General features: G+C 34.9%; 1 protein-coding gene across 3 annotated transcripts; it reads right to left on the bottom strand.

The window, feature by feature from the left end:
• Positions 1-434: 434 nt before the first annotated feature.
• Positions 435-19884, bottom strand: LOC130645221 (uncharacterized). Of its 3 annotated transcripts, XM_057451136.1 has the most exons (7): positions 18833-19884; positions 16276-16304; positions 2196-3022; positions 1780-2100; positions 1617-1683; positions 1206-1328; positions 435-1092 (listed from the first exon to the last, which is right to left on the bottom strand). In XM_057451136.1, exons 3-7 carry the CDS (start codon positions 3012-3014, stop codon positions 872-874), a joined length of 1551 nt encoding a protein of 516 aa, XP_057307119.1. In that variant the 5' UTR covers positions 3015-3022; positions 16276-16304; positions 18833-19884; the 3' UTR covers positions 435-871. The 3 variants fall into 3 exon arrangements, with proteins under 3 accessions (XP_057307119.1, XP_057307118.1, XP_057307120.1); XM_057451135.1 differs by lacking the exons at positions 16276-16304; positions 18833-19884 and adding an exon at positions 7470-7712; XM_057451137.1 differs by lacking the exons at positions 16276-16304; positions 18833-19884 and adding an exon at positions 6909-7174.
• Between the last annotated feature and the right edge of the window lie 1325 nt (positions 19885-21209).

The raw sequence follows: 21209 nt of genomic DNA on the forward strand, positions 1-21209 counted from the left end.
TGGCATCTTTAATTCGAAAAAGTAAAACAGAATCAGGCTTCACGAAAACATATTGTAACATATTGTTTTAGGTGAAATATAGACAGATAACCTACAAGAATGGTTTTATATGACCCATTGTTGAACGTGATTTTGAATAAAGAGGTCAGTTTTAAGGGAGTAAAGTAAATTGAAACCTTGAAGTGACGTCTGCTGTAACTGTTCGCCACATAGAGGTTTTTTATGACTTTGACCATCATTTCATCCATTTCTGAGTGTCCTTTGTAGACAAGTGTCCGCTATAAAGGATGTCCGCTTTAGGGAGGTGTTACTGTATATAGCTTTCCTAACAAAGCAGAAAAAACTTTGTGGGGAACAATTGACGCTATTTTTGTGAAGTAGCGCCGAGGGCGTAGCGTGATTATTAAACAGCGCCCCAGGAAAAACGATTCACGAATTAGTACTACTCTTTCTTTATATATATCTGTACACATATATGATATTATACTATATTAGTTTATTTAGGGAATAAAATCTGTCGCTTTTTAAAACGTTAAAAATATATAAATAGCTATAAACCTCGTACCCAGGACTTTTAAAATCCCAGTTAACTAAATATCAAACTGAGCACTACAAGCAAGGTTAAACGAAAGGTCCAAGTACAAAGTTGACTCTGTGTGTACACTTAAAAGATTATACTTCTAAATTTATTAAAAAGAATCAACTGCAGCTTTTCTCTCTCCGGAATGCCAGTTCAAAATGGTTTTTTAAAGTTAGTGAGAAAATATCTCTCCTCTCAACTTTAATCAGATCATAGCAATTAAAATAAATATCGCTTAAAATACTAGCAAGCTAAACAGCTCATAAATATATACAACAGCCATCTATATCATCATAAATTGTTGCTAGAAGTTAACAACGGCGGAGCAGAAACATTGTTCGAAAAAGGTCCTCCTCCGGGGAGTTCCTTAATAGCGTTTGAGCAGGAGGAAAGTCTTTTTCTCAAATTGGCAGTCTCATCATCACAGCGAGTTCGCTTAATGCGCAAACTTTCAACTTCTTGTTTGATTCGCTCGATTTCTTTCAGCTTGTATTCTATCTGTGTATCCAAGTCTAAAATAAAGCAAAAAAAATCTAGTTTTTATTTTACTTCATGTGAATAGAAATAGTATGTAAGAAAAATAAGTCTTGGAACGAGGTTGTTTTTTAATGTCGTCATTTCCTACCTTTAGCTTGCTGTTGGTACCTTCGAAGTTGTCCTTCGTCTCTAGCCTTCGCTCTTAGTAAAAGATCAGATACTTCGTTTAAAAGACCAGCCTCTTTAAGATGCGATAACAATGGTGAGTTAACTAAAAAAATAATTGCTAGTTGACTACCAGTTACCTAAAAAATTTGCAACTGGACTGGAAAAAACCCTTTTTGTCACCCTGTGAAAATTCTGTCACTTTTCCCTGATGAATTTTGCCTCTATAAGCATAAAAAATGGGTTTATACGAGCGTAAAGATGTCTAGTGTGGATGGAGAATTAAATATACTATAAAAGATTGTGCTTAACGTTGCCGAAAACCCTGTGATTCACAGTTAAACTCAACATCTGTATTAATCTCAGTCATTCAACAGTTATAAAATAATCATACCGTCAAAGTTTGAGTCGGACATTGAAGCAGGACTCATAGGATACATTCCAGTTTGATTATTTTCCGCCTGAAAGTAAATTCAATCAGGAATAACAAACTTTATTTTTTTTATTCTGCTTAAACACTGAGAGAAAATGTTAATTACAAAAAATTCATGACTCACTGCATCACTCTTCAGACCTCCATTTTCTTGCTTGATAACAAATGCACCAGGTTCCACAATAGGAATAGAGTCTTGATCCTCATACTTCGACTGTAGGGACGGTGGAGATTCCGATGAACGGGAATTTCTATGTGGGGAGCGAGAACGCGGTGGAGAGCGCGGCGAATTTGATGCGTAATAAGGACGATGTACATTCACCATGGTGTTCGAAGAAGGACTTGCTCTTGACCGAGAAGGTATATCCACCATCGTCATCAATGATCTTGGATCGTTGTTAGCAGATGTGGGTGTGGCTTCGATATGGGATGTTGGATAGACAATCTAAAAGCATGTTGACATAATCAAAAAGTTTTTAAAACAACAAACCTTAAAAACAAAATTTGTCCTCAGAAAAAGAATAGTCGCACTAGAATTACCTTAACAAGTTCGTCCACAATGTTATTGCAACCCTTTTGTATCGCAATGTCCAGCGGTGTCTGACCAGTCATATTTCGAATCGTTTTATCTGCTCCAGCCTTTAACAAAGCTCCTATAGCAATGCACGCGTGCTCAGATTTGATTTTTTCTGTAACAGAAGCTAAGATATGCAAACACGTATTTCCATCTCTATTTCGTGCGTCGAGTGCCGCAGCACTTTGTGCTTCAGACATTTCTCGTGTCTGCGCTGACATAACTTCAATGGCCGTTTGAAAGAACACTAGCCTGGAATCTGACGTAACTAATAACGTAGCGGCTAGTAGTAACGGCGTTTCATTATTTATATGATCAGGCACAGAGATGAGACTAGGCAACAAGGCGCAAATTTTGCGAAACTTTGGTTTCAATTCTTTTGTCGTAAACTTTGGTCTTGACTTGTACAAATACAAAACAGTCCTGTGCAACGCATTTTCACCAATTCCATGAACAGTTACTTTGGAGTCAAACCCACTGTTTAACAGCCATTCAAGTGCATTACACTTTCCCAAACAAGCTGCCCAATGAATAAGAGGCAAACGGTTAGTTGATACGGGATCTGGTATGTCATCATTTTTGTCCCATCCTAACGATTTGTGTTTCTCAATACTGTTTTTCAGCACATCTAAGTTAGATAAATGTCCAAGTTGATCTGTACAGTTAACGATTGCTTGTAATAACTCATGATGGTCAGGACATTCGACCGATTTATCACAGAAGGGCGTACATTTACGCCATACCACCATGCTTGTTTCCATATTGTGTGATGAGTGATGATTCATTTCTTACACTGAAATAGATAAACAATTTTTACATTATAATAAGTAAATAAACAAACAAACAAGCGTTTTGGGATATGTGGCGGACACCTCGCAACAGCAGACACTTTATTAAGGTTTCCGTAGGTTTCAACCTCTTGAATCGTTTTCAATGTCAATTACAAGTAAAAATCTCTGTGGTCCTCTCATATTTTATAAACACAATGAATACCGTGGATGGGTGGGTAATAGATTTGTCAGGATGGGTGAGTGGGTGCTTAAAAACAAAGATTTCAGCATTATTAAATAAATAAATCAAACCAACCCGACACTTACTAGCAACTTGGTACCTAAGCAGGTACTAAAATGCTAGTAAGTATATAAGATGTATATAGCAAATGCATGCTGGTATATAAATCATGGTTGTCATGGAAGCAGCATATTTACATACTCATTCTGAATCGCAAAGCAGATCTGAAAAGCAATTGTATTTTCATGCCATCGAACGAAAGATTTTATACAAGAGGACGAACAACATCGTTGAAATTTTAAAGATTGTCAATGGCACAAACTGAGAACGAAACTACACCTTGCTTTAAACAAATTACACAAATTTAAAAAAATAAATAAATAAAAAAACAAGCGAATGTCACTCAATCTTATACATACTTTAGCAAGTATAATTACAATGAATAAGTAACTAAGTAAATCAATGAATAAATAAGTAAATGAAAGGAGTGCAGCGTAATAATCAACACCATCTACATTCTCTTTAAACTTTTCTTCTACACCATCGCTGGCGGTTCTGCATGGCAAGATTCAATCACTTTTGCATATTTAAGCAAGCGAGAAGCGGCAGGCTAAGAACTACCAACTTCCCCCTACCTGCTGCCGAAGAACACGCGCAGTTCAATAAACCAACAGGCTTCACTGAACCATGTCGTAACATTCGACAGCCAACCTAAAATGTTGTTCGCAGCAGTGGTCGACTTTTTATCTCCCTTATTATACACGAACCTACACGACTTTTTTATCTCCCTAATCATACACGAACCTACAATATCAGCGACAAATAAGTCATTAAACAATATTCTTCTTCTGACGCAACACAAAGTCTTTATAATTTATTATATTGAAAAACATTCAAAAACCTGCTTCTTCTCTTTGAGGTTTATATTGAGTGTGAAGAGTGCGCGAAACCTCTCCTCGAAAACACCTGCACCCTCCTGCACTTAGATCAAGAGGGAACGTAACCTCTCATCCAGACTCCGAAACAGTAAAAGAAAAGTGACGTTGGCTGTACGGTTCAACTTAGTTACCTTGTCTCTGGTTAAGTAACCTCTGTTTGGTTACGTGATGTGCAGGGTTGTTTTGTGCTAAAGTGAGTAGCGCCATAGTGAAGTTGCGGAAGTAACAAAGTACGGCGTGTTTGATACTTATAAGAAAAAACTATACAAGAACATATGGAGTTTCAAGACTTAGAACATGTTAAGAGCAGAGGTTTGTCAATACTAAGAAGTACTGAAGTGTTGCCTTAAACTTTAAAAATAAATAAAAAAGAGGAAAATTAAGAACAATTTGAGAACATGTTAAAGCTTCCTTCAAATTGAGTGTTCTTATAAAAAACCCGCATACGATTTAAGAAGAAAAACATCAAATGCTATTGCTTTTTCTTTAATCTTTCGGATCAGCAAGAAAAAAAATGTTCCGCCGTTGATGTCAAATAGAACATCACAAAATGCGATCACAGGACCGTTACAAAAAGCGCTATCTAATATACACACAAGCAGTTTGTTGAATATAGATTTATGTAGTTTAAAAAAAAATAAAAATACAAAGCTACTAACTTCTCTCTCTCTTCTTCTTCACAATACACTCTCAAGAAGTTATGCTTAATAATTCATTAGCGTTCAACCCCCTGTTTGAAGTGAATCGAAGAGAGCACGCTTCAGTTGCCACTCGAACTCACGACAACGTGTTGACTTGAATAATTTATTGACAGCTTCAAAATTAGCGATATTCTTTAGAGAGCTGTTTAAATTATTGATGAGGCTACCATCGGTCTTTCATTTTGTTGAGATGTGTATTGAACGAAGGTCGTTGCAGCTGCTTGAAGACACGAACCAATTAACACCAGAGAACTCCACAGTAAGATGAGAGTTGGTTTTAAAGAAACTATGCCGATTAGTACAATAGCTAAAAGCACTAGTAGTTTGGTACTTAAGTGGGTGATTATACAACAGAAAATGCATGCTGGTATATAACCATGGTTGTCATGGAAGCAGCATATTCATATACTCGTTTTAAATCCCAAAACAGATCTGAAAAGCAAATGTATTTTCATGCCACCAAACGAAAGATTTTATACAAGAGGACGGATAACATCATTGGATTTTCAAAGATTATCAATGGCACGAACTGAGAACGAACCTCCTCCTTGCTTTAAGCAAATTACACAAATTAAAAAAAAGCATTTATAAAAACAAGCTAACATTACTCAATATTATACACGCTTTTTTATAGCTTATAAGAAATATGGAGGTTTGAACTGCCATAAGAATGTCTAAAAACAACGGTGAGGGTCAAATTTCATTAAATGTATGATTTTATATTAAACTAAATTTCTTTTTCGAAATTCGAAACAGCTGTAATCACGACCCTTTGAGATTCGACAAAATGTAATCGTTATAAAAAAGAGATCGCAACAACCAATTTCGTTTCCAACCTCCTGTTATTACAGACAACTATTCAACACATGTGACATAATGACTCATTAACACCTTGCCGGGTAAATGTGTCACTCAGCCAAACTTTCTTTTTTCTCATAAGAACCTACCCAATTTCCCTGGCCCACCTATTTCTATGGTGTTATTAAAAGAGAAAATTTAGAGGGAGGTACTTCACAATTTACACATAAAGTTTATTCATCATGTTTGAGTAGCACTTATTCACTTCAGGGGGTGGCTAATTTCTTTTCCTTTGTTCTCCCCTGAACAAAATTCAATTGCTTTTGATAAGAGGAGGATTTTAAACGTCGTTCAACTTCCAGTCGTTTTAGTAACGCGCAAGTTAAGTCAACCCTATGATAATAACCGTTGTCTGTTAGTCTGTTTGTCGGCTAAAACCAGGTGGTGTTAGAAACCACGCACAAAGTTTTCAAGCTGTTTTAACAGCGAAAGTTAGAGTGGATTTCTTTCACGGGCTAACGTCTGGTTCATAATAAAACCAACATCCTGGTTTTCACAATATCGATATTGCAAGAAAGAGAATTTCACTCCCCTCCTCTGTGTCAATCGTCACCATTCGTTCTTAACCTGCTCTGTTTTTCAACGGAAAAACAAACATTCTCTTCCTGTATGGTGGAGAAAAGGAGGGTGACTGCTTTCAACATGCTTATCCTGCACATGTCCGCCTTGATTTCCTCACGACAACAAAACGATGAGGTGTGCGGAACAACACGACTTTAAGCAGGTCAAGATAAACCGTCAAAGCTTGCATGACAATATTATTTGCTGTTTGAACAGAGAAGAGCAACGAATATAAATAAACTTTGTAGTGTCACATGTAGGTGTCCCCTTGTCAATCAATAAGACAGTGATGATTTGTGACACATCTGACGAAACTTAACTTTTGACCTATCATAACTTTTTCTGGTCAAAACTGTAAAGGAGGTGGTTGGTCTTGTAGTCGGATTAAATTTCTCCATCATACATTCATAACACTTTATTTTATAAGAATTATAGAGACCACCTGGACTGTTAGTGTCAGTACAAAGAACTAAGGGAGTGAGCAACTTTAAAAAAAATTGAAAAAAAATTACAGTAACGAGTATATATGAAAAATAAGTATATATATAAAACAATAACTAAAAAACACGAGAGACAATCCAAACGTGCAAGTGAAAAGGAAACCACTTACTAACTTCTCCTGTCAAAGCTCTTGTCACGAAACTATGTTGTTGATATAAATTCACAAAACACCTTATCACATGCTATGCATTATTACGTCTGTTAAGTATTATAAACCACCTCCCCCCTGGTCGAAGCAAACGACTCATAAAACATTGTTTATTATTGAACGACATCGTAATGAATAACATAGAAGAATAGAAACACACTCCTTCCCTCCGACGATAATGATGTTGTGTGCTTTCTAATCTAATGGCTTCATCTGCACCTGGTTTCTACAGACTTTTATATACAACATCAATAATAACCGTGCAGGATACTCAGAAAACTTACCTATGGTTAAAAGAAAAGTTACCAATGTTGTGTCAAAGAAAGTACCGCATATTATATTGAAGAATTATTTTCGTTTTGAAAGAACTCTTACTCAGGGCCTAACTTTCTCCTTCTTAACGATTAACATTGTTTCGTTTTCTCAAAAAAACCTTTGTTCTAGTATGTACAACAAATGCTAGCGAAAATCGAAAGCAACAAAAAATGTTGTTTATATTTTGTAATAACTATCTCTCCTTACCTTAGATCTCTTTATGAATCCCAGTGAATGACTTTACTCGTATGTGCAGCCTGTCTTATGTTTAAAAAATGTCGGTCGCAAAAGATGTATCCATCCGCTGTTGTGTCTTTTTTATGAACGTCCTTGCATGCAAACAGGAATACTTCATATCGACAACAATAGAATTTTAAGTAGGTCTGTACTACCGTTGTCAACCGCACGACATTACACAAGATACATCAACGACTTGCTCAACACTGACATGCCTTGACATATTTATCTTTGGTATGCTAACAAACTTCAACGCATCCGCATGCTACTTTGAGAAAGTCATGCACGTAACACATCTGTGTGATGTCAATTTCAGTACGAAGGTTTAATTTAATGATGCTGTAGCCAGGGGGTTATGACAATTAAAAAAAGTACTTACTAATAGAAAGGACCTTAAAGAATTAAAATTGATGACTGATCTAATAAAAGGTGGGACTAATCATAAAAATTCGCAAATATATTGACATAGTAGAAATTCTTCTTTCTCTCTCTCCCTCTCTAAATATTATTTGAAAACGTCTCACTTCTATAACCAAAAAAAAACACGAACAAAAAATCTATAACTAACATTAATAAAAAGTATTTGTAACCTTTCTTACTGGATGTGGAAAAGCAAACAAAATTTCATTTACTTCCATCACCTTCTTTAAAAAGTCTAAAAGTTAATTCATCAATCAAGCTAGCTACGATAAGAAGCCAATAGAGTTGACACATTTTACTGTTTCAATCACCGCGACCGGTTTACATATGGAATGGAATCAGATTACAAGTGTTCAAAACCACGTGACATCAAGCAGACCACGACCTCCTCTCGATTTGCGTGTCCTATTGGTAGATGAGGTTCATATCAGCTCTGTTATTGGTTCACGCTGACATCCTATTATTCTCGAAAAGGCGATTGGTATTGTTTCAATTTCTCTCTCAACATTATTTACTTGGGCAGATGTTTTCGCGTGAGAAACGAAAATAACTTGAGACAGTGAATACATTACACTGTTGCACATAAAGTGTCTGTCTCTCTCGTTATTCAACACAATCACTAAATGCTCAAGAGAAATCAGGGGGTAAATGCTATTCGTTCTTGATCTAAATCGCATCTTAGTGTACAATATTTAAATCAATTGACACTCTATATCGTCACTTAATAATATTTAAAGTGAGTCATATATCTCTTTAGTTGATACTTCCCTGGTGTTGCCACCAGAGAAGGCGCAAGTGAAATGCTCTGGAAACGGAATAAACCCTCTTATCAATTGAAGTGGCGGTTAAGTTGATATATCAGCAGGAACGATAAGTGGTATGATTGTATACATAAAATAGCACTGAATAGAACAAGAATTTTAATTAAAAAAAATATTGATATACCAGTGATGAACTCGAGGACTGTTAACGCACGACAAATACTGAGGCACCCTGCTGATACAAGACATCAAGTCATCCGTTTAAATATTAAACACAATTATCGCTGCCATATACCATAAAAGCTGTTTTAAAATTTCCATCCTCCTAATATAAAATAGCCATGTGGACACAACATGACTTTTACGTTTTGACAGAAAGGGTGCTACATATTACGTTTCTTCGAGTATAGACGTTAGACCCCAAAGTCTTTGTATGTTTTAAATTTAATAAAAATCGAAAAGAGTAAGGGAATTTATGTGCAAAATAAAGAATAGAATGCAAAAATTTTCGTTTTCATACTAACAACAGTGCCAAAATCCCGTTCACTTAAGTGTCTTTCCTTGGCTCCATACAAGATTAAAAATATGCTTTCAGACACGATTTGTCATTTTTGTTGAATCAAAGTTAAATTTCAATGTCACTGCTGTGTTGTCTGAGTTATAAGAGATTATAAGAAGAAGGATGTTTACAAAACTTTCTTTATTCAACTAAAGGCAGGCTTGAAGAACCGCACTCACGTCATTTGGCGTTTATTTAATGGTGCGTGAGGGAGACTGGGTCATAGTATCAAGAACTCGTCTACAAGATCAAAAAGTATTTATATTATCTTGAAACAACTTTGCCTTGAACTCAGAATTATTTTTGTTGAAATGATGCAAAATTAAACTGTCAAGAACTTGTTCAAAAACAAGCCAGTTAACTTAGAAATCATGTTCGGGTCTACGTTTTCGGAAATTTAGTAGATATACCTAATGTAATCTATGGTATTGTCACTAAGATGAATAATTTCAAATATTTTATCATATTTGGTTACCAAGATTATTAAAAGTGAAGTTTCATTCAACAATCTTAAGAAATAGCTAATAAACTGGTGTTAAAATAAAAGCATTTTCATGATTATCGGTAGTATCAATATCATTTAGAAGGCTTTGTATGAATTTGTGGGTGTAGCCAAATATTGAGAAAAGTTTCAAAAAGTATCTTACAATCGGTCATGTTGGAGTGCGTCTAAGTCCTATAAATACGAGTGGCTTATCAGCTAACATACGTTTCTACGGGTAATACCACAAATCTAAACTCTCTGAAAACTATTCTCGAAATCGGTTAGGTGATGATTTATGAGGAAAGTCATAGTGGATTTTCATGACATGCGTAGACGTATAATGTGGATGTGCTTGGTTGTTTTATGGTCATACGATCAGGGATTACGTTGATTTCTAACCACTTAAACAAGAAAAGAAAACAAATTGAGGAGGAACAGACATGTATCTCACTTTGTCTCAGTTTTTATTATTTATCATATAGTGAACAAACAAATTCATATATCTACATCGTCAGTTGCATATTCGTGTTGACAGTGTTAAAGTCATAAACCGTAAAGACAATTGTCCGAAACGTTTTATTTATTAACGACATCTTATGAATTAAATCTGTTTTGGACAAAAATATTCGTCGGACGAAATTTCGTCACTTGAACAAAAAATGTTTGACACTTTATGTCCAACATTTTGTTCGACGAAAAAAAAGTTTAATTCGTTTTTTTTATTTATTATTTCTTTAAAGGGGAAAACATTTTGACAAAAATTTATTTGCAAGTATTTCTTAATAAAAAAATTGTTGTTAAAGAATACAAGCACAAAACAAAAAACGTGTTGTGTGACAAGCCAAAACAAGCATAACCAGTGACAAAAAATTCCAAAAAAATTCCGCAAGCAAAAACGAGCAATTGCACGCTGAAACAGTTCGTGTATCTAACATAAAATTATTAAACCATAAAAACGATGTAAAGCCTATAAAGATCATTTGATCAACACTGGACTGGGGCAGATGTTACAATGAAAGGGAAAAGATGTGGTCTTTATTTGTTTTGGATAAAAATTGGTTTCTTGTTCAAATAATTTCAGAGTACTGAAAATTTCGGTAAACAAATTTTAGTAGTGTAAAGAAGAAGCAGATCTGTCGTGTACATTGGATGCTAGTCTCATAACACGATATCAAATTGCCAAATTCGAAATTTTATTTTCCATTTTTTGCCAGAAATTTCTTAGGGTAAATATTTATGCTAAGATCTTTATTTTCGTGACACTATTTTAACCAAAACATTTCTGGAAATTTTTTGACAGAAAATGTTGACAGGTGTTGTAAAAGGTTGGATTACACTACAACAAAGGTAAAATGGATACAAGGTTTTTAAGGTAGAACACATTGTAAAAAAAAGTTTTCCCCCAAACAATTTTTAATTATTGATGTTTTTAAAAAAGGAAAATAGAAAAATAACATTTTTTCCTCGTCCCTTTAGCCAATCCGTTTGACTGATATTACTGACCAATGTTTTCTCTATTAGAGGTGTTAATTTTAAAAAATGTGTTAATTTTCTTAAAAATCTTTCCTCTGGCTGCACCAATTTAATTGACTAATGTTATTTTCTAGCAGTTAGAAGTGTGATTTTAAAAATCTTTCCTCTGGCTAATCCAGGATTTGCCCTCAAGAAGACAATAAATTTAACTATCCCTAAAACAAATTTCTTCCTATGACACTGATGAAGCCAAGGATGAACTGATCTCAACTTCTAATTTATTTACATTAAAACTATAATTCTTTTCCCTGACATTTTGACATTATTCTGAAAACTTCCCACCTTCCTGACAACCCTGGCTTCGTCTAACTTCGTCTGCCAAAATATTTTTTTCGACCTCAATTTTCTCAAGATTTCGGCACTTTGGGACTGATAAAAAAACAACGCACTTTTACTAGCATAGAAAATTCGCAAAATTTTGGGAACATAAATTTTCGCAAGGTGATGTTCTTGGAAAACTGAGAGAATTCACAAAAACTATGGCGTGACGTCATAATTTTTTAAAAACAATTAAAACCTTAAAGCTCAAAAACGCTCAAAAATTTTGTTGTTTCTTATTTGTGTTTTAACAAAAAAAAATGTGAAATACGATTAGAACGAGAAAACTCAACTCATATATATTGTCAGGGAAGAATGCTTTTTAGGATTTTAGGAAAATAAATGTTTAGCAGTTGAAGTGATAGTAAAAAGGATTGTTCCGAAGCAATCTTTTCCTAGTAATTCTAGACCCCTACTTTGTTCTTAATCAGCTGACAAGTGTTGTTAGTGTGCAAGATTTAGTACAAGCGCCCCCTGCCGGAATATGCCCCCCCCCCTAAGAGACATTTTTTTAAATAAGCGCCCCTGCTTTAATAACCGCCCCCCATCCTGTAGTCAGAGGGGCGGGGGGGCTTATTTCATCACACAGCTATCAGAAGGGGGTGCTTATTTGGAACAAGGCATGAAAACGACAATAGGTTTTGTTTAAATGTATTTTACTAAGCAAAAGTAAAGTTTCATCTTAACGAGTCTTTCCTTCGAGTCTCCCTCCTCAAAAACCAGCTCAAAATGGCTATATATATATTTTTTTTTTATTCCTGCAAGCTTAAGAGGATATTTGTTACCCTCTTATTGTCTGTGTATGCTGAATATTTTGCCGAAACAACTAGTCCTATTTCCCGTTTCCTCCCACAACTACAGCTGAAACAAAGTTTTCGTCTTTCTTTTTCATAAAATAGTCTATAAGACGAGAGAGTTTGATTGGTGCACGGCCAACAAGAGCACCATTCTTTAAAAACTCCAACAGCGTGTTTGTCTAGGGCTTTATTTCGATTGTCATGTTTGCACACAAGTTTTTCGTTAACTACAGGAGACCAGGTGGATTTATAGATATGATGTCCCCCTTATAGCACATGTAAATTCGACTTTGTAAAACATTTCAAAGTTAATAATACTTGTTCTTGACATCTTGCTTGTTTTTATTCCTTTTTAATCATCCAGGTTTAATTAAGAAATTTGACATTCGAAATACCAAACCATTCGAACGTATTAAATTTTAAATTCGAACTTTAGAGGTTACTGTTTTGTGTTTATTTTGTGTTGTTTTTATGTGTTTTGAGTTTGTTTTGAGTTAGTGTTTACACTCCTGGCACTTGTTTTGCTTATATCATGGCAGAAGATCAAATTAAGTCAAGCTCTCACAAAGAAGAAAAAGTTTAAGAGCTATCCTTGGAAAACTCGATGCCATTTCTTATACAGAGACAAATGGTAATCGCACTGCCAAGAAGAAGTTTAAAGTTGATAGAAAGAGGATTCGTGAATGGCGTGAAAAAAGCAAGTATTGAACACACTATAAGAAACAAGAAATCGAAAGGAAGCCAAAGAAAACGCGTCGAGGGTGGAGGAAGAAAACCTTTCAACGAAAACCTAGATGAAGCTGTTCTTGAGTGGATTTTGAAAGACGTAGTAAAGGTCTTCGTGTATCAAGAAAACTTATCATGAAAAAGGCAGCTCTTATGTATGACGAAATGTTTAAAGAAGGTGAATCAAGTAAGAATTTTATGGCAAGTTCTGGCTGGTTAAGAGGGTTTACAAAAAGATATGGTTTGTCGTTGCGACGAAAGACATCAATAGCACAAAAAGATACAGATCAACTTATTGATAAGTTGGTAGCATTTGTTTTACATGTCCGCCACGTGTGTATGAAACATCCATACAAGGCTGCTGATATCATAGCTATGGATGAGACCCCTGTATGGGCAGATACGGTTTCTTCTACAACAGCTAACGGCTTAGGGAAAAAGACCGTGACCGTAAAAACAACTGGTCATGAGAAATCTCGCGTTTCTGTTTGCTCTGCAGCAAATGCTGACGGCACAAAATTGCCACCTTTTACTGTTTTTAAAGGTGCAAGGGTAATACAGCCGCAATGGATAAAGAGGTAAAAAGTTGCTATATAGCATCATCACCAAACGGCTGGATGAACACTTAACTAACCAATATATGGGTTAATAAAGTTCTCGGAGCTTTTTCGTTTACCCGTCGCTCTCTTGTTTGGGATTATGAATGAATATCACATCGAGGATAGTGTAAAATCTTCTCTACACTTCAAAAAGATTGAGGTATCTATTGTACCAGGCGGCTGTACAAAATATATTCAAGCTCCTGACGTAAGCTGGAACAAACCCTTTAAAGCTCATGCAGCAGAAAAATACGATGATTGGCTAGCGAAAGAAGGAATTAACAAGCTCACCACTGAGGGAAACTTAAAACCGCCACCCGACGTACAATCGTCGTAAAATGGATCCTGGAGGCTTGGAAAAAAACTACTCCAGAAACTATCAAAACTTCTTTCAAGTCGTTCACTGAACCTTGTGACAGACGGATCTAAAGACGCATATTCACTGTTTCAAGGACCTTTCCCGCTTTACACGGTTGGGCCGTGTAAAGCGGGAAAGGACATTTTAAAAAGCCAGCTTTCAATTTTAACTGAGGAAGATTTTGATCCATTCCAAATAGGTGAAAATAACGTTGTCACAGCAACACTAGAGTTTTTCACAGTCGATTCAGACCAGGAAGACGAAGACGAAAACATTGAGATAGATAAATTTTTGTTTAGTTGTTGTTCGTTAAAAGTGAAAATAAATAAATGAAATAACAAATTTTACTTGTTTTTTACGTAAAGTTAATAAGCGCTCCTGCTTAAATAACCGCCCCTGCCGAATAAGCGTCCCCCTAAACATAAAATTTTTGAATAAAGGGCCCCGGGCGCTTACTACGTCATTTACGGATACAAAAATTACTTACAAAAATTACTTTAAAATGACACGCAAACACACTTTTTCAAGAAAATTTTACTTGTGTGAAAATTGATGCTTGTAAAATACGCTCATGTTGCTATCATACAAAAATTAATACTGTCAAAATAGATAAATAAACCCGATTTTCAGAAAGTCGAATAACTGATATTTTGTGGTATCTACTACTGGTATTTTGTACTGCATTTGGGCATCCAAATTCAGCCTACCTCAAAATATATTCAATAGTTAAACGCAATTTCAGGTTCATTTCATCAACACTGGCATTGTGCAGTACCAAAAAACATTAAATTTACAATAAAAACTTTAAAAACTTTTCATTTTATACCAGGACCAAAATTTATGGCCAATACAAAGCTCTGTGGTATTCTACCTGCATAGGGTGATAACTCCAAAAATATTTGTAACATAAAAAAAAGAGACCTTCCTAAAATTGGGGAAAATTTCGAGTACCATCGACTTATTGAAGGAGTCTTATTTCATCAACAGGAAACGGATTTACAAAAATCTTAGCTCACAGACGAAGTAATGAATGGTCACTGAAAAATTCTTAAATCGATAATTTAAGCTTGGTTCTCACTATGGGCTAACAATGAGATGAGTTAGCCATGTGTGTATAGCATGCTATAGACATGTACATGCTATGCACACAAGTGCATACTATACACACAGGTGCATGCTATACACACAGGCGCATGCTATAGACAGCTGCATGCTATACACACAGGTGCATGCTATAGACAGCTGCATGCTATACACACAGGTGCATGCTATACACATCTGCATGCTATACACACAGGTCCATGCTATACACACAGGTGCATGTTATACACATCTGCATGCTATACACACAGGTGCATGCTATAGACATCCTCATGCTATACACATATGTGCATGATTGAAACAGTTGCATCCAGTTTCAGGCGATTGAGGGTCGCTTGTCCTTGTCAAATAATGGATTTTTATGAAGTTTTGGTGATTTTTCTGCTATATGTCGGAAAATTAGTAAAGCGTTACATTAAGACGGTCCTGTGTTATTTTAGAGTTCTTTGGTAACAGGCTTGCCCAAACTTTTATAAAGTTCAAGCAACAGTCCTAAATGGAACAACAATTATATCCCTTCTTCGTATATAACTCAAAACTAAAAATGGCGGCACAATGTTGATATATACAAAGTCACGTGACACAACAAAGCAACGCTTGATTTTTTTTCTGTACATGTTTTGTTATATTTTACTTAAATATTAAATAAATTTTTTAATGTTACAGTCAAACCCATAAGGTCTTCATCACAACATATTGAATGTAAGGAACTGTTGAAATTATACAAGTTGACCTCCAACATATGCAAACTGTAACGCAAATGTAAATGCTTTCCTACGCATTCGTTTTGCTGTTGAAAAGTGAGGAAACTTTTGTTTTCTATTTTTGAAAAGAAAAAAATACGTAGGCATTATCTTGCATGGGAATGAAAAATAGCCGTCGCTGGTCGCTTTACGGAGGTGTTTGTCTTTTAGAGTAGAAAATGGCCTTAAAACACATTGAAACACAAATGTAGTCGTCTAAGATAGGTAACTTATACAGGTGGTGGTCATAAAACTGTATTATACTTTGCATATATACTTTTTAAAAAATTGTTGTAGGCTGAAAAACCATGGAAGCTGAAATATGTTCCATATGATAGTAATAATAATAACAAAATCTTGTGATACAACAAACTTACGCGGTATGAACAACGGTTTCCACATATCACTAAACGAGCAAAATAAGATTAATCAGAAGCGAGTAATCAGACGCGCACATGCTTATCTATTGGAAGTACGGTTATCTCCCAGTAACTCGAACCTCCCAAGAGACTAAGAAAAATAAATCGACTTAACGAGTGTTCGAGTTAAACGAAGCTCTCGTTAAGTCTAATTTAGTCTAAAATGAGATTACAGCAAACAAAATAACTACAAATTTTCCAAAGTGTCCCAGATTTTCCAAGGTATTTTGCCTTTCTTAATTAGCTTCGTAATAACGGTACAGGGACCACAGGAATCTGGGGAGAAGGATGGCTCCAGTCATGAAACCGAAGAAGAAGGCTGACTTAATTACGTACATGGATGTAAATCCTTTTATTTTATTTATTTCATTTTATTTTTATTTTTGTAACAGCGCTTATTGACATACCAAGGTTACCATACGAGGGGAAAGTTTTGCGAGGAAAAAAAGCGAAATTTTAGGAATTTACATTCGCGAATGTAAACAGAGATTTGTTTACATCAAATATAAGTTTTGCTTTCTCATTAGAAAATTATTTAATTAGAAAAAACATCAAAAGAAAAATGCGTGAAAAAACATTAAGTTTTCTTCTTTAATTTAAATTTCGCGAATCGGCTTGCTTGGCTAATTAGCGTGTGATAAACTTTCGCGAATCCGCATGTCAGTCTTTTTCGCGGGTACTTACTTTCGCGAAAATTGCCAAAAAACGCAAAAGTGCGAACCTTTTTATCTCCCCGTAAGGTATCTTATATGATGTCATATAACCTTATATGATGTCATATAATTACCTTCTATGTCATATAACTTATATGATGTCATATAACCTTATATGGTGTCATATTACCCTATATGATGTCATATAATTACCTTCTATGTCATATAACTTATATGATGTCATATAACCTTATATGGTGTCATATTACCCTATATGATGTCATATAATTACCTTCTATGTCATATAACTTATATGATGTCATATAACCTTATATGGTGTCATATTACCCTATATGATGTCATATAATTACCTTCTATGTCATATAACTTATATGATGTCATATAACCTTATATGGTGTCATATTACTCTATATGATGTCATATAATTACCTTCTATGTCATATTACCTTATATGATGTCATATAATTACCTTCTATGTCATATAACTTATTTGATGTCATAGATACCTTCATGTCATATATCTTATATAATGGTATATTACTATTAATGTCATATTTTATACAATGTCGTATCCCTTATATGATGTCATATCTATTATATGATGTCATATTTATTATATGATGTCGTATCACCTTATATGATATCATATTTATTATATGGTGTCATTTTGTCACTACAATATGTCGTACCACCATGTTATGATGTTGGTTAGTCATTGTCGAAATTTAATTTTGCGAGTTTCTAGCAAATAAGAAAGTGGGAATTGAATTCTGGATTTTTTTATTGTGGTGTTGAAGGCCACGAGAGTAATCACAAGGTGACAAAAAAACGAACTAAAGTACTTGACACAAACGGCCTGTAAAATTTGAACGCTCTTATCATTGTTTACTCTCTGAAAATTTGAACTGACTTAAATAAACAAAAAGATAAACAAAAAAGTTTATCTAAATTCCTGTATCTGAACATAAGACTGTTGAAGTTAAATTTTATTATATATTTTATATATGTGCTAGTTAAATCAGAAGAAGAACAAAGAACAAGAAAGACATTCGTTTTAGAAATCTACGTACTGATTTTAGTACCCTTTTCGCAGACCGACTGTTGGAAATCGCAAACAACCACGACAAATAAAAGTTTTTCACATAAATTTATTCTTAATCTTAGTCCGCCAGGCGTGAATAAAAAGATTTTTTTGCTGAGCGAAATCTTGCGTTTCGTGCTGTGCTACTTGATTTCGTGTAAACAAACTACTTAAGTTGTACTACAGCTTCTAAGTAGCACAAACTTTAAATTAAACGAATAGAACCTAAGAAAAATTTAATTGTGAAGCTGTACTTAAAAGCCAGGTTTGGGCAATCAAACTCATGGCGGCGACCATAGAAAGGTTTGAGTAAGTATCACTGTGTAACTGACACTGATGCGATGATGACAGTGGTCTGGAAGAATCTTTTAATGATGACAACTTTATACATTCTTGCATTACATAGCTGTGAAAAACACTTTGTTGAAAATGTTAATAGCTAGCTAGATCAATTTCCATGCTGGACTTATCATTTGAACACTGCTTAAAAAGGCTACACCCTGGAGGTAGCTAGCTATATGTCTATGTAATGTAAGTAGCTGCAGTATTTTAATTGTTTTTCTTTATGTAAAGTTCCGTAAAGTCCTGTAATATAGTCACCCCAGAAATTCAGCTGTGCAAAAAGAATGTGTAAGTTTAGTTTTGGAAAGAGAGAGCACTCGCATTTTTCCAAACGTCCAATTGACGTTCGGCTAAACTTCAGAAAATGTACACGAAAAAAATTAATAAAATATAAAGTGCAACACAGTTACGCACTTACTCACTGAGTCCACTTGGAAATTCTCATTCTTTGTGTGTAGCTAGAAGTGCGTGGTTGCATTTGCAGCTTTATATGATAACCAAGATTTTCTGCACAAATTCTACAGTTGCTCCCGGCGTTCTTCACGAAACCACCCACCCACCATGACAAACGTCCATTTAGCTTTGCAGCAACAAAGGTTTATGAGCTCGTTCACAGAAAGTAAAATCCACTAGAAACAAAATAGAATGTGCATGTAAATTCCAAATTTAAACCTAGCATAGAAGCTTGCAGAGGTAGAATGTGCACACGTCATCAGATAAAACGCACTGAGTATCCTTTCATTGTTTGTAAAAAGAGAACCAGCCCTGGGGTCAAGGTTGGTGTTGGGGCTAATCATCGCTTTGGAAAATAAAAGGTGCATATGTATCAGCTTTGAAATAACAACTGTCGTATCACGGTAAATAAGGGCGGCAAGTAGTTGCAATTATATACTAGTAGTATATAGTACAGAACGCCACTACAAACTCACGTCTTGTTTCTCGCTACGGCACAGTATAAAAAAATAACACGTGGCCATCCATGTGGTTATAACACGGACCTACGCCCAACGGCTTATCACAATTCACAACAACTCCTTTTTTGTTAGAGAAAGATCTTTTTTTTTAAATTATACGAATCAGTTAAGCAACTCTGGCAATATGAAAAACTCGTTTTTTATTTTATATCTTAATTTTAAATATTACGGATGTTATTTTCAACAAAGTTCTTTTTGTTAACTTTTATTTGTACAGAAAATTATAAAACTTCACGTTAAGGGGCTGAAAAATGAATTGCGATTACATGAAAAACGAGCCAGCCCGGTTTGCCGAGATCCCGCTTTGTTGAACCGAGATCTCGGTTAGGCGGGCTGGAAATTTCTCATGTGATTGCCACAGCCCGGCTAACTCGGCCAATTTTAAAGCTCGTGCGCATGCCTAAACTTTTAAAAGATCAATATGGCGTCACGTGACTCAATTTCAACCTGATTAGCCAGGCTTAGTTTTTATCATGCGAAGCCACGAAATTATCACCCCGCCTAATCGAGACAGCCCACTTAACCGGGCTGGCTCGCCTCATGTGATTAGCCCCTAAGGCTATTTTCCACTTCAATAAAATTATCGCGGAATGAAACTGGAAGGCAAAGACAGCTTCTGAGCACACTTAAAATGTTTACATCACCGGAGTGTAAGTTTTCCTTTCCGTTCAGTTCAGGAGAAAGTAGTAGAATCGAGTTAAACTTTTTTTTTGCATTCTGTGTGGAAACGACAGGTAGAAAATTAGTTAACCAATGAGAATAATTTACTTAGTGAAAATTGCGCAGCGTGTTTACTTTCTGTATTAAAATGTGGGCAACTATAAGAAGTGGAAATTACCAGCAGAAAATTTTCTTTTCTGTTCTGTTCTTGCCCTTTCGTTTCGCGCAAAATTTTATATTCAGGAAAAACGGTATTTTGTGGCTTGAAGATGGATAAAAAAATTGCACGTTTGTAATATAATATTATCACGCCTGTTAATTTAAATTTTGAGAAATCTTTCATGTTTATTTAATATTTATTTCCTAATGTACTTCCATAAATGGTTATTGGAATGATGAAAACTATTTTATAGGGATTTAGTTGACTCTTTATGCCAATCATCTGTCATAATCTTATTATATAACCGTAATTGAACCCATAAAATATGTTTTTGTGGCTAGAAGCATGATTCGTTATACTCTTTTGTGCTTAATTGTAGGGTGGGGGTCAAATTGCACTTTTTCGAATTTTTCACCTCTAACATCATTTTATAATGACCCCCCTCCATTTTATCGAAATTTAAGAATGAGACCCACCTCCTCACTTTATTATCACCCCCCCCCCCCCCATAATAAGTTTTTTGGATATCACAAAGCTGCATCCTTTCTTATAAACAAAACACAACTCTCTTTTGGAACAAATCTCAAGAACAAATACTATTTACAGGTTAAAAATAACAAATATCAACAAAATGTCAGCACAGTTTATTCTTTAAACATTTTAAAAACATTGTTATCTTTATTTTTAGTTGTTTCACTAGTGTTATAGTTAGTCGTTTTTACCTTTAGTCGTTCCGTTTTTACCTTTAAAAAAACTGTAAAAAAACTTACAATGTAAGCTTAAAGAAATACTTTTTTGTGTATATTAGAAATTACTGTCTAATCAAAATATACCTTAACACAAAACAAATCATTAAGACTGGGCAATATGCTTAGCACATTCTTAAAAAATTTCCCTATCATAGCCTAAATTTTACTAAGGATTTCCACTAAAAAACAAATTAGAACAAATCAGAATGGACAATTGTGATTTCTGATATCTGGTTGGCTGATAAAATTTTC

Source organism: Hydractinia symbiolongicarpus, chromosome 5 (assembly GCF_029227915.1).
Source record: "Hydractinia symbiolongicarpus strain clone_291-10 chromosome 5, HSymV2.1, whole genome shotgun sequence".
NCBI classification, from domain to species: domain Eukaryota; kingdom Metazoa; phylum Cnidaria; class Hydrozoa; order Anthoathecata; family Hydractiniidae; genus Hydractinia; species Hydractinia symbiolongicarpus.

Excerpts from the sequence above, each read along its gene's own strand:
- LOC130645221 (XM_057451136.1), bottom strand. The coding sequence starts at position 3,014 with ATGAATCATCACTCATCACACAATATGGAAACAAGCATGGTGGTATGG. Across the intron at positions 1,684-1,779 it reads GAGGTCTGAAGAGTGATGCA|GCGGAAAATAATCAAACTGG; the intron begins GTGAGTCATGAA and ends ATTTACTTTCAG. Across the intron at positions 1,093-1,205 it reads GTACCAACAGCAAGCTAAAG|ACTTGGATACACAGATAGAA; the intron begins GTAGGAAATGAC and ends GCTTTATTTTAG.